The 12,806-nt window shown below is 45.8% G+C and overlaps 1 protein-coding gene across 1 annotated transcript in view; it reads left to right on the forward strand.

Annotated features, from left to right (window-relative positions):
* The first annotated feature begins 84 nt into the window (after nucleotides 1-84).
* Nucleotides 85-12,806, forward strand: part of spns2 (SPNS lysolipid transporter 2, sphingosine-1-phosphate) — a 66,146-nt gene continuing 53,424 nt past the window's right edge. The window contains exon 1 of the mRNA XM_080508772.1: nucleotides 85-551. Coding sequence (XP_080364898.1) covers nucleotides 320-551 — 232 coding nt within the window. The 5' untranslated portion in view covers nucleotides 85-319. The remainder of the gene's footprint in view (nucleotides 552-12,806) is intronic.

Genomic DNA, 12,806 nt, shown 5'->3' on the forward strand with positions numbered 1-12,806 from the left:
AGAGAGAGAGAGAGAGAGAGGAGAGAGAGAGAGAGAACTCAGGAGCGCACAGCCAGTCTGTCACCGCGCACTGCTCGCAAAAATATGAACCGGAGAAGAGCTGCTCCTGCGCGTCATCCAATAAGACAACATCTCCATTGCGACTAATTTCAGTGTGAAAATCACTGAGCATCGCTGTGTGCGCTCCTCGCGACAACTATTACACCCCCCTGCTCCTTCTCCTCCTCCTCCTCCTCCTCCACCACCACCACCACCACCACCAACCTCCAAGAACACTCGCGTCCTGTCTCCTTGTGCGCTGGATCTCTCGTGCCAGAAAATGTGCGTGGAGAGCGATGGGTGCGAGATCGAGGGGTGCAGCAGTTCGGACGAGGTGCGCACGCTGTCGGGCAGCATGAGTCCCGGACTGAAATCCAACCCGGACCTTCACCCCTGCAAGCCGGGACAGAAATTCCGCGCCGCGCTGCTCAGATGCCGCTCACCGGCCGCCGCCGCCGGGATCCTCAGTTTTGGAAACGTCCTCAATTACATGGATAGATACACTGTGGCCGGTAAGTGACCTGACTCCAATACCATCCCTGCATTTTGGTTATTTTGTTTTAATTTAAAATCTAAAGTAGGGTGATTTTCTGTTCTTCCTTTATTCTGAGTTGTGATTGTGCACTATGTATATAAATGTCAGCTCCGGTGTTGTGGAGGAACCGGCTCTCCTCCGCTGAGGCGGGCGGAACAATGGGTTTGCCAAAGCGCAGTGGACAATCCGCTCACACCAGCGGGCTGCGTGTGGTGCTTCCAGTGATTCAATCAGCCCGAGATATCCCACTCACACCTCCGCTATCGCTCCTGTAATGCTTCACCACAATGATTGGTTTCTCCTCCTCCTTGAGGGGGCCGGTGGATGGCTGGCGATCGATCCATTGAGGCGATCAGCTCTCCATCCGCGCGCCTGACGGGCACACTTGCGCACCGTGCGTGTGGATTTGAGACGTGTCGCCGTGGGCTCGTCTGTCACCGCACAGTCGATGACCGCAAAAGAGAAAGAGAAAGAGGGAGTGTATCACCGCGAGGGCTCAGTCATTAGTTCCTCGTTGTTTCTGGGAGGGATTTAGTCCAACATCCACTAATAGTCTGTGTCTTGTGCGGTGTGATGCTGAGATTAAGCCATGTGCTGTACAATCTCGCTGCAAGAGATCCAGAATAGGAATCAAACCTGTCTGGAAATGAATTCATTAATGAGTGTGTTATAATAAAAAAAAGTACAACATATTGTGATTTTTATCGGTGCACAGGTGAGGCAGACTCAAGTGGATGGCCGGTGGATGGCTCAACAAAGTTAAATTAATGTTATTTAATCATTAAGGATCTTTATCCTACAGTCTCTGGGCCATCAGAACAGCTATGCCCTTTATCCACATCCTCATCATTATTTAAGCAGCTGGATTTGGGGGTTGATTCTCCTTATCAAGGCTTTTGGACGTTGGATGGTGGCAGTGAACGGGTTAAAAATATTGCTGCAGCAGGAGAATGGAGGGAAGCCTGTTCAAGACGAGCTCCTCTGCGCCAAGAAATGCTTCCCTGGTTAAAGTGCAAGTTTGTACCGACCGGCTTGCTTGATGTTGTCACACATTAACAGCAGTGCTGGAAATATCATTTGTGACGTTTATGACTGTTCATTGCCACACTGCATACAATAATCCCCGCTTCTTCTGATTTGATCATGTGGAGAAATTGGTAGAATTGTCCCCTGGCAGAAGGAAGGAGTGGCTAATCCAAACTGAACAATGTGTACACTTAAGTATCCACATGCTTTGGACTCATCAACCTGACAGCTTTTCAGGTCTAATATGTCAACTGAGCAGAGTGAAGCCCGTGAATGAAGCTCGGGGGGGCCTCCTCAATGTTTGTTACAGCGGAATGACATTAGCTGCTCAAACTACAACCGTGGCAAATGTGCGGTAGATGTTACAGTATCTTCAAGCGTCACTCAAGTCACACAGCACATCGCCTGGAGAAACACATCACTGTCATTTGGTGATCCCGCCTCAACAGTGGCCGTTTGTACTGTAGACTCCCTGCACCGCCTCCTCTCCTGACCAGAGGAAACCACTCACATCCAGGGGCCCGTTTCCTCTCTTCGCAGTCGCTTCCATCGTGGCCTAACAATATCTGTGGAACAGGCGAGATGGATAATCCCCGGCCAATTCCGAGCCTCTGCCTTAGGATTGCTTGTTTGGCTGTGAAAAGCTTGAAAAGATGAGGAGAAGCAGAAAGAGGGCGGAGGAAAATAGATGGGATTGAGGAATGGGGTATGGATGCAGCATGGGTGGTGGTGGTGGGTGGGGTGGGGTGGGGGGGTGTCCACCTGAACGCTGCCGGACGGTGTTGCATTATGCATGACGAACATGTGCGTCAGACCCTCGCACAGAATGGGAACCTTCAAGCCATGTGCATCCGCACGGCATCAGCTCATTCTCTATTTTCCTCTTTGTGTCGAGCCTCTCCCTCCTTCCTCCTTGCTGTGGCGCGGGCTAAGTTGCAGTAGTAATTAAGTGGTTCAACTCTGCATCTGTTGCAAGTGCTGACTGCCGTGTGTGAGCGTGAAGACGTGGAGAGGGGGAGGTATGATGAATTATATCTCAATTTCTGAAAATCCATCCGTTTCTTCTTCCGGTTTCCCTGCTCCTCCTGTTCTCTTCCCTCAGAATTCAAACCCCACTGGAAGCAGGTTCCCCCCCCCCAAAAAAAAGCGCATCGCAACCCATAGATCTTAACGTCAATTAAGCGCACTTGGGCGCACCGCCACACAAGCACACACTCACAAGAGTCTCCCCACCATTTCAAGAGGGGATGAATGTGAGTAGGGGGTGGTGGTGGTGGTGGTGAGCCAGGGAGGGGCGGGCTGCTGCAGAGGCAGGCAGGCCGAGGGAAGCGGACGCAGGATGCGGGCGGCGTTGAGCCTGAGCGATGCCCCCCTCCCCCCCCCTCCGCTCCCCCAGCGTCAAAAGGTCTTTGTACCGACGGCCATTACTGTCGTGTGTGCGGATCACTAAAGCATTGTCACAGGGACACAGGGTGACCATTCTGGACACCAGTGCTATTCTGATCTACAACAATGATGGGAAAATTGCACAGTGCGGCAGCGTCAAAAGCCTTGGATCTTTCTGTGAAGGCCTCGTGTCAGAGGTGAAGCCACACACACACACACACACACACACATACACATACACACACGCACACATGCATTAAAAAAAAAAAAACACCACCCACAAACTTGGGTTTATGATCCCAACCACCCGATTCCTCCAAGATGACGTTAACAACCACAAACAAAAAAGGAAGAAAATCCCAATGTTTTTTTTTTTGTTTGTTTGTTTGTTTTTTTCACAGAAGATTGTTTTGTTCTGGCTTTGTTAGATTTACTGCCAATATGTTTTACACAAGACTTGAATATTTAATGCCACCACAGCTTCAAGACATAGTAATTACACGAGATTTGAGCCGCGGCAGTTTGGAAGCTGTGTTTCAAATCTCAGTGTGGTACTCGGGAGATTCAAAAACAAACTCCGGACTCTTGTTTTACAGTGTACCCAAGATTACAGACTGCTGTACAGCGTCTTACATTTCAGTCTGGAAGGGAAACTGATTGTAATATAAGCAAATTATACATGAACTTCCTAACTTTTCCATTCCTGAGAAGCATTTCGGATTCCTGTCTCAGTGTTGTAATGCTTGCGTGTTCGGCCCGCGATCATCAAAGGGCACAAACCGTTCGAATTTCTGCAATTTTCATCCTTCTGCGTTGCGGAATTGGCAAAACACACTTGTGCTCTGGTTTTAGTCAGACCCACTTATGGGCCATATCCAAGTGTGAACAGGCGCCGAGGAGACCACTATTAGGTTACAGGAGGGCACCGAGAAGAAGGAGGGTGTGAATGACAGCTTTGAGCTACAAACTCGGACTTCATGCTCAGCTGTTGGGACAGACCTGACCTGCACTGCTCCCTCACAAGCCGCTGCTTGTTTTTTTTTGCGACTGCCTGTGCTGCAGACGAGGCAGAAACAGGAGGGGGGTTTTTTTTTTGGGGGGGGGGGGTAATTTGTTGATATGATCACTGACTTCTCAGACCGTTTTGGGAACAGCAGCGTGGAGGAAGATGGAGACCTTACCATGCCGAGACTGGAATGTAGGCTTTGGTGCAGCAGGATGAGTTACGGCGCTCAGGCGGGGGTCACTCGTCTTTGGCCTTTGGGAGCAACCATCCCCGACCCGTAGACACTTATATTCCATTTGCCACTTGGACTCGGCACGTATGAGCTCTGAGATTTAGAGTGCAACAGTATTTAATTTAATTTGAGGTGCCTTTGAAACCTTAAGTCCCGGTGTTGGTGCCTCTGTAGCCCCACTGCAGACAGCCCAAGCTCCTCGACAGCTTATCATAAAGAGGGGATTAAGTTGGGTTTTTTTCCCCAAGAATATGAGGATATTTGAGGCAGACACGCAGCACTTAAAGTTATTTGCTTGGTAAGTAAGTAAGCCTTGATGTGTGTTTCCACCTTCTACCCCCCCATGCGGTACCAACGGGACACCTTGCGGGGTGCGGGCGGCAGCCTAATCTGCGGCGAGCATAAATGTTGGGGAGCTGCAGATTAAAAGCTTCTCCTGGGTGCCTGAAGATGAGTTGTCTCAGTCAAGCTGTCATGTCAGGAATACCTCCAAACAGGGTCGCGTCCCATTGGACGAGTGCAGGCCCCTCGCATGTGAACTTTTGGCATCTTGCATTTGGACACAGATGACACTGCGGTAATAATCCTCTTAAGGGGAGCTCTTTGTTACGCTGTTAAAGAAAAAAAGATGTAGCAATCTATCCAGTCTGACAGGCCAGGCAGATTAATCCCAGTTAGCTTTGTCCAGTTTTCTTTGTGCCTTCTCATTATCACTGTCCACAAAGGCCCGAGGCGGCCTTCCACATTTGCATTTCCACTTCGAGGGTAACTAAATGTGCAGGTTTTGTGTCTTCCACATGTTTCCCCCCCCTGCCTGTTGTCACAACCTGAAGCAAACTTCCTCAGACTGGAAACGACCTGAATGCAGAAAATTGCTCCACTTTCAGTTCCGCCGAGACATAGAGGAGGAGAAGTAAACATGGTGTAGGTTTGTCGCCGGGGAGATTTGTGAATAAATCGAATTCTGTGTAAATACAAAACGAGATAACGTCAACTGTGCAACAAATCGTGAATTTAAAGTGTCTCCTTGAGACTGTCTTCTTAGCTTTTTCCTGCTGGTATAAGAACATGACACAGCAGATCTGCCCGGTAACATGACGTGCAGCAGCAGTTTAAAATGTCAGGACCGGGAGCTGTCTTCTCACGAGTGTACTGTGTGAGAGGGTGTGTGGGCCACGCTCGAGTCCCTTTGAGGCGCAGACGTTGTTTTTTTTTTTTTTTTTCACCCTTTGTCGTTTTTATTGCGTTCACATTAAAAAGATTCCCCCGAACAACAGCACGCGCATTAAAAAGAGGGAAGAGCCTGCACTAATTTACTTTATAGGGTTGTTGCCTCTGTCTCGAGCAGCTTTTTCCATCTGATGTTTCGAGCTGTTTTGAATTAGACAAATTGCACAGTGAAGTATGTATCCACATCTCTGCAAAATGAGGCTCTAACACTTTTGCACATTTTTCTTTACTTGAGTTCTTCACACCCTCAAATCATCACACAATCTCCTACCAAGTGCCCTTTTCAGAATGGGCTCCCACACTTTTCCCACTAATCTCTTCATGTCTGTAGCCTCGCGTGCCGTTCCCACTGCTGTGAAAAACCCCCCCCAAAAAACCCCCAGTCTGTGTGTTCTTTAGGCTCCAATTTAGCCGACGTCTGTAATAGAAGCCGATAGAATTAGACGGAACTCCCTCTTCTGCCAGTTGAGGCCCTTTCATGTGGCTCCTCTAGATTTTACCATCCGCTGCCGTCGCAGCAGCTTTCGCCCGGTGACCACAAAAGTATGAGGGCGCCGTTTTCATGCCCCCCCGCTGAAGGTTCACCCCCAAGCTGACTCCCTCAGTCCCCCCCTGGGTACAGCTGTTACTTTGGCACGAACCCAACCGCGCATCCGACATCACTCGTCGCGGCTATGAGGCCGTTATACGTGTTGCATTCTGGAGGGGATATTTTTACTGAGCACCACCTACGCTGTGGGCCAGAGGTTCTCGGAGAGCGAGGGAGGAGATGCGTGGCGAGGATGCTGCTTGTGGTGAAAGGAACAGGTAGCTTCTGCAATCGCAGTGGTCCACAGAAGGGGGTTTTCCACATGGAGGCAGAGTGGGTCAATTTATATCAAACATGTTTCTGTTTGGACTTTCAAGCTTAGATACACGAAAGGCAACCCACGCTGTCTGTTCTTACTCTAAAAACAGCTGGGGTACAAATAGCCTGTCCATGGGTTTTTTATAGGTAACTGAGTGCCGGGTCCAAAATGGGACTGGCCCAGCCATCATTTGCTATTCTAGTGGCTATGATAGCTTCCAATGTTCCCACTCTTATCGTCATAATTTTCTGTTGACAACCACAGTCTAATAATGGAGGCCGCTTATGCGTTGAGTCAGCTTGATGATAATACCAGAACCAGTGCCTCCTTGCTTCCTTTACGTCTTGCTATGTGACTACAGGCGCTATACGAGGCCATTAAAAAGTCACAAATTAAAACATCATGCTCCTGCAGGATTATTGGTTGTGTGAGGTTTATTAGCTATAAATGATGGACATATGCAATACAGTTGAGCTTACTGTAATAACTGAGTGCCGGATGAAGCATTTTCTAGTATTACAGTTTTATCCTGTCTGCGTCAGTGGCAAATTAGATAGATATGTGTGAGTCTGCAGTAGAAGCATGGCAAAGGTGACAATTACAAATCAGGAAAGTCTTAATATTGCTGTTGCAGAATCTTTGTGTTCAGAAAACTCTTGGAAATAACCCAAACCAAAGCTATTAGCAGTTTGCAAAAGGTGACGATTGCCGAAAAACATTTGTTCATTTGACATTTTATTAAATGCATAAGAGTTTTTCTTTTACTGTTTCATGTGCTTTGTGCATTCATTCCAAGTGCCGTTAAAAGTGAGAGACCACACAAACCTCTGCCGCAAACCTTAAAAAAAAACAAAAAAAACCCAGAATCCAAATATTGAAAAATATAGTGATGTTACACAAAGAAATTAAACATGAGAACTTTTACTGCGGGATTTTATAAGCCACTTTCACGTACTTCAAATACAACTCCCAACACCAAGCCAGTGAGTACTTCGGTATTTCATGTCACATGTGCAAGCTATAAAACTTGTCGAAGCAGAGACTGCTCTGATGAAACGGATAAAGGGTATAAAACTTTCATATCGGTTAACAATATCGGCCTGCAGACACTAATGAGCCCCAGTGTTGAGTCAAAACCACCCAGGGTACAATCAAACAAGTTTTAACCCACAATTTAGACTACATACATTCACAAAAATGACAGAAAAAAACTTAATAACCTCAAAACTTGCCTGGGAGTCGTATTGTTTTTTAGGATTTCCTCCCAAGCAAAGTAATCCAGCGACAGCTGTCCTGATATTCACGAGGACACTGCTGACAGGGACAGCTAATACCTTGCTTGGCGTGCTTGCAATAACTCCACAGTTTCTAATAAATAAATCCAATCCGCAGCAGTCTGAACATGCATTTTGTTATCATTTAGATCCTTAACTGGGCTTATCTCTGAGCTTCCTGTAGTTTGATGAGTACACATGTAAAAGCGAACAACGCCTGCTCAAGTTCCTGATTGATCTTTAACATGAGAGTGCGTGTTCGCCTGATAATCACAGACATCCCCTTTGTCATCACAGTGTGTGTGTGTGTGTGTGTGTGTGGAGACAAGGATGAGAGGCCGCTGTTCTGGTTGATGTAAAGGGTTTGCTTTGGGCTTACAGCCCCCTGAGATAATCGCTGTATCTGCCACGCTGAGTCCCAGGTAGGAGTTTGGAGACTTGTTGTGCTGACAGATTGGAGAAAATGAGTCATGAGCAGAAGCGGAGGGATTCTCCCAGCCTCCATCCGTCCAGCCCCCTCCCAGACACTGATCCGCAAAGTTTAGATCGTGCCCCTCCCTTCCTGTGTCATTATCTAAGAAGATTGGAGTGCTTGTCTCAAAGAAAATCCAGAAATTTGTCTTTTCATGCAGATGGAGAGACCACAGGAAGGAAGGAGGAGAAATCTAAGTCGTGTTGAGCATTTTTTTTCTGTTTGACAGCTCATGTCAGCTTAAGAATATGACAGGAAAACATTTGGATTTCTCACTTCCTCTGGAAGGATTATAGAAATTATCGAGCTTCGATGCCATTGAGTTTTTAACATCTTCTTGTAAATATTTTAATAATCCAAAAAGAACTATAGCTTCATTTTGGAGTAATTTTCATTTGTTTTGACAGATGACCTTTTCTTTTCACAGCTGGGACTCTACTGTATGTTTCCCTTTCCTCCAGCCACCCCAAACAAATCACTGACATTCACATCTATTACAGTGCACACCAAGAGAAATAACAAAAACCCAAAGCAACACAAACAAGGGGAATATCTGTGTTGTGAAGGTCATGTTCAATTGTTCCCCGGAGCCCAACACTTCAGCCGAGACCCCCCCGACACGGTATATGTTGGAAATAGAGAAATATGCAATCCATGCCCCATCCTGACAAAATTACACATGCAGACGCTGAATATTGATCAACAGGACATCAGCTTGGAATTTGTAGGAAGTGATGAAAGCGAAAGTGTCCTGAGACATGCCGAAATTGTATTTTTTTTTTCTTTTCTTTTCTCAGACACATTAACAAGTTGTTCTGGAGAGGATCGGAATCTAATATTGACCTGCTCGCAGTGCCGGTTTCACCCAGCGGTGGTGAAAGCAGACCTGCAGCTCGCAGCAATATTAGCTCTCAGCTCCTCGCGGCTCCCACGGCTGCTAGAATAACATTTTGACTGCTTATTTACAGCAGCCCCTATATTTGAAAAGCCTTCTTTCCTGTGGATGAAATTTAATCTTTTTCCCAATTTACATGTGATGGAGTAAACACGGAGCCTGGCAGAGCGATTATGTAACGTGTCATATCCACCAATGAGGCTGCAGACCCGGTGTCCGTGTTTCGCCGGCTCCTATTTTCATTTGATTTGTGGGCATCTGTCATGTCCTCGGCGCTGGATGAGATTAGCAGCAGGACTTTCATTACGGTGTTTGGTGGATCCGTTGCTGTGTTTGTGGAAAGGTTGAATAAGGGCGTTGACCTCTGTCAGAGTCTTGAATGTTTCTGTTAATGCCCCGGGTCAAAGGTGGACACGCACACACACACATACAACAGCGCCAGTGTTTTTTTGCGCTGTAAAAGGTTCACACTTAGGATTGAATTCCTATGAGGATGTGTCATTGGTGTTGTGTGCTCAAGCCTTCCTCGTTGTCGCAGGGAGCTCATCAGCACGTGCAGATATTAAATACAATGTGAGGCTGCAATCCCGCACCATCTTCCCTAATCAGTCCAGCCTGTGATTCAACTTCTAATTTTGCACTGCGGAGCTTAATTGTAGACATTTACATTTGTGTGTGTTTTTCTCTCTTCTCTCTTGTTGCACTGTGGGAGAGATTGCTTATGGGACAATGACAGGCTGAGGTTAGCTGTTTGTTTCTGCAGTGCAGTTGTTCTCCAGAATGTCTGGTTGCACCTCGGTGCTCTGGCCGGACTATTACAGCATTCCTTTGATTCTTCAGCGCCATAATGTCAGGGGGCCTTGTTTAAATGCATAAGCATACAGTACGGACAGCCTGTAACCACACCACTTCAAAAAAGATTAGAGTTCAATTGCATGTATTTATTATGTTAAATATATAGCATTAGAAATGTTGGATGAATGTCTCGCTGGCTTTGGCTTCACCGAATGTGACCTTGATGGCTCAGTTATGTTCATGGCATTATCTTCACCGCAAAGATTTGTTTGTACATTTCTGAGTATCATTTAATGCTGACTGATCGCCGCGTATGGCCTGAGGCTACTGTGCTGCAGGTATGCGGGCTTAATGGCGCAGGCGGGGAATGTGCAGAAATGTGTGAACGAAAGCGGCAACAAAAGAAAACTGTTTCCTTGACGCGTTTTCTCACGCCATGAAGTTCTCAACTCAACACCAAACTGGAAGTTTTTGACGAGTCACAAAGTTCAGACAAGTCTAATTTGTACAAAGTCAAAGAACACAAAGTGGGTTTATTATTCAGGCACCTGGATTATATCTAAAAAATTCCATTTAGCATCGAAGGGAGAGTAAACAGGCCTGTTTGGGGTAATTTGGTTGAACTCACAGAGGCAGTAATGAGGTACAAATCTTATTCATAAGAAATGAGCCCGAGCTGAAAACGAGTGGCTTTTCCCTCATATAAAGATGCGTGAGAGTGGCTGTACTTCTGAGTGCAGCGGTAGAGAGGTCACCTTGACAGAAACAGTGAAAACGCTTTTTATGACTGCGATTGATCTTCCCTGTGGACGCAGGACAATGACGATTCGGGACGGACAGCAAAGAGGAGAAAAACACCTTTGACATCCATATACTGTACATGTAGGTACTCCTGTGGCATTGGAGGAGCTGATTGACATTATTTTAAAGTGCACTCACACCCTGGTAAACTCTGTGGGCTTGGAGTGAGTGACAGATACGTCCCATTAGTTCTGGTCCAAATGGGGCAGTTGCGGCTGCTGCTGTGGGGAATTAGGATTGATGTGTCGCAGTAGGAAGAAAGTCATTTATGGCCGGGCCACACAAAAAGTATATGTGGCAGGAAGCCATCGTGCTCATCCTGGAGGATCCAGTCCAACAGACCTGAACCGAATGGATGAAAACCTGCTGCAAAAGTCCCAGAGTTAGTTCATAATGAGCAGCTGTTGATTTTGGAAAATCTTTGAGAGCTGACAGTGGGTGAAGGGAGATTACACTCTGGACAGGTCACCAGTGCAGCACAGGGCAAACACACTGACACAATCACACACACTGATATTTGCACCAATGGTTAGTTTGAAATCACTAACTAATGTTATGTTGTTGGACTGTGGGAGGAAACTGGAACATACCACAAAAAACACACACAAAAGGAGAACATGCAGATTCTACATACAAGTGGATCGATTGCAAGACAATCACAATGAAGCAAGTCGGGCTCTCATTTTGCGCTATTCTCAAAAAAAGTCATATCTCATAATCCCATTCTCACTTTATCCTGCTGAACCAAAGGCAGGAGAGTCTGTAAAAACACTCATCGACTGGTTCAGATTTTCATTAATGATCTTACACGCTGTTCGGTATAAAGATTTCTCATAATAGATTTTCTGGTTTGGTAATCTCAATCATCTCCTTGAAGGTAAAATCTTCAATTTCATAATTTCGATCAGCGGCTCATGACCATTTTCAATTGGCGCTCTCTCTGATTGCATCTGAGAAAGCCTGCAATCCCCTCCATAATCTGATTGATTCAAGTTATAATGTAGTAAAAACACCGGCACACCCACATACTCTCACCAGCACATAAAAAGCATGGATTTTCAAATAATACAGATGGGTTTATGGCAGTTTTTTCGGTGGGTAAAGGTGATAGAACCGCTTTTGTGCTTTTCTTATGATTTCAGAGGTCATGTTCACCATTTCTCGTGATTTTTTTCTTGGTTTTCAGCAATTTACATCGAAGCACAGATAATAAAAAAAAAAAAATCACAAATTTGGAAATTCTTTGATTACGTTGTTTAAAAGGATGGTGAAATTTTGGAAATCTGCTTCCACAATCGGAAGTCACTGGGATTATAGTTGCCCCTTAATTCTCCACTTTCCAACAGCACCAAGCGCTGCTATCATAAGGAGAAGATTGCCGTGTCGTACCTGTTTGATGCTAAATGGAGCTGAAAATTCAGAATTTAACGAGATTGCTTCTTTCTTTTTTTGTCACAGCTTTGGACCTGCTCTTTTCTCCTCTTCTATAAAAAGAAGAAAAACAGACTGAGGTCTAGACCGTGAACGTAACAGCTTCCTAATACTCACTTTCGCTCACATGCTGGTTGGATAAAGGCAAAGACAGAAACTACATGAATCAGGTGTCGAAATGCTCCTTCCTGAATTAGAAAGGTGACGTTTCTGGTATTAAAGCGGGTTGCTCTATCTTCCTGTAATTAAAAATGCACTCTGTAAGTGGATGGCATTAAGAAAGGTAATCTTAACAAAAACAGCCGTGACTTTATGTACAGTTTATGCTAATTACGCAGCAGTATGTATCAGAAACTCCCTGCTTAGTGAATTTCCATCATCCTCTTAAAAAACGATGGTGAGACCAAAAGAGAGAGTCAGCGAGGAGAAGTAAAATCTCGTTAAAAAACACTACATAATGACTTTAATCCGCCTCTCTGTTATGTAAAAAGGCACTGGGAGTACTGACAGGATTTTTATGGTACACACGGGCTGCCACTGCTGTTGCACACACTTGGGATGCGCTGGATAATGTAAGAGAGCCACCCCCCCCCAAGTATTTTTTCTTTTTCTTGTTTTGCCTGTCCATACATCCGTGGAATGAACCAGTACACCTGTGGAAGTAATGACATATCCTCACAAGCACTGTGTTTACATTCTCCTGCTGCTTTCAAATACATGTTTAAACTGTGTGTGGTTTTGCATGAGGGATCCTGAAAGATTGGCAGCAAGCCTGTAAATATCTGTCTTATGATAAATTGACGGTGTTATTGAGGGATTAAGCTTGAAGTCAAACT

Source organism: Blennius ocellaris (genome assembly GCF_963422515.1).
Source record: "Blennius ocellaris genome assembly, chromosome: 14".
NCBI lineage: Eukaryota > Metazoa > Chordata > Actinopteri > Blenniiformes > Blenniidae > Blennius > Blennius ocellaris.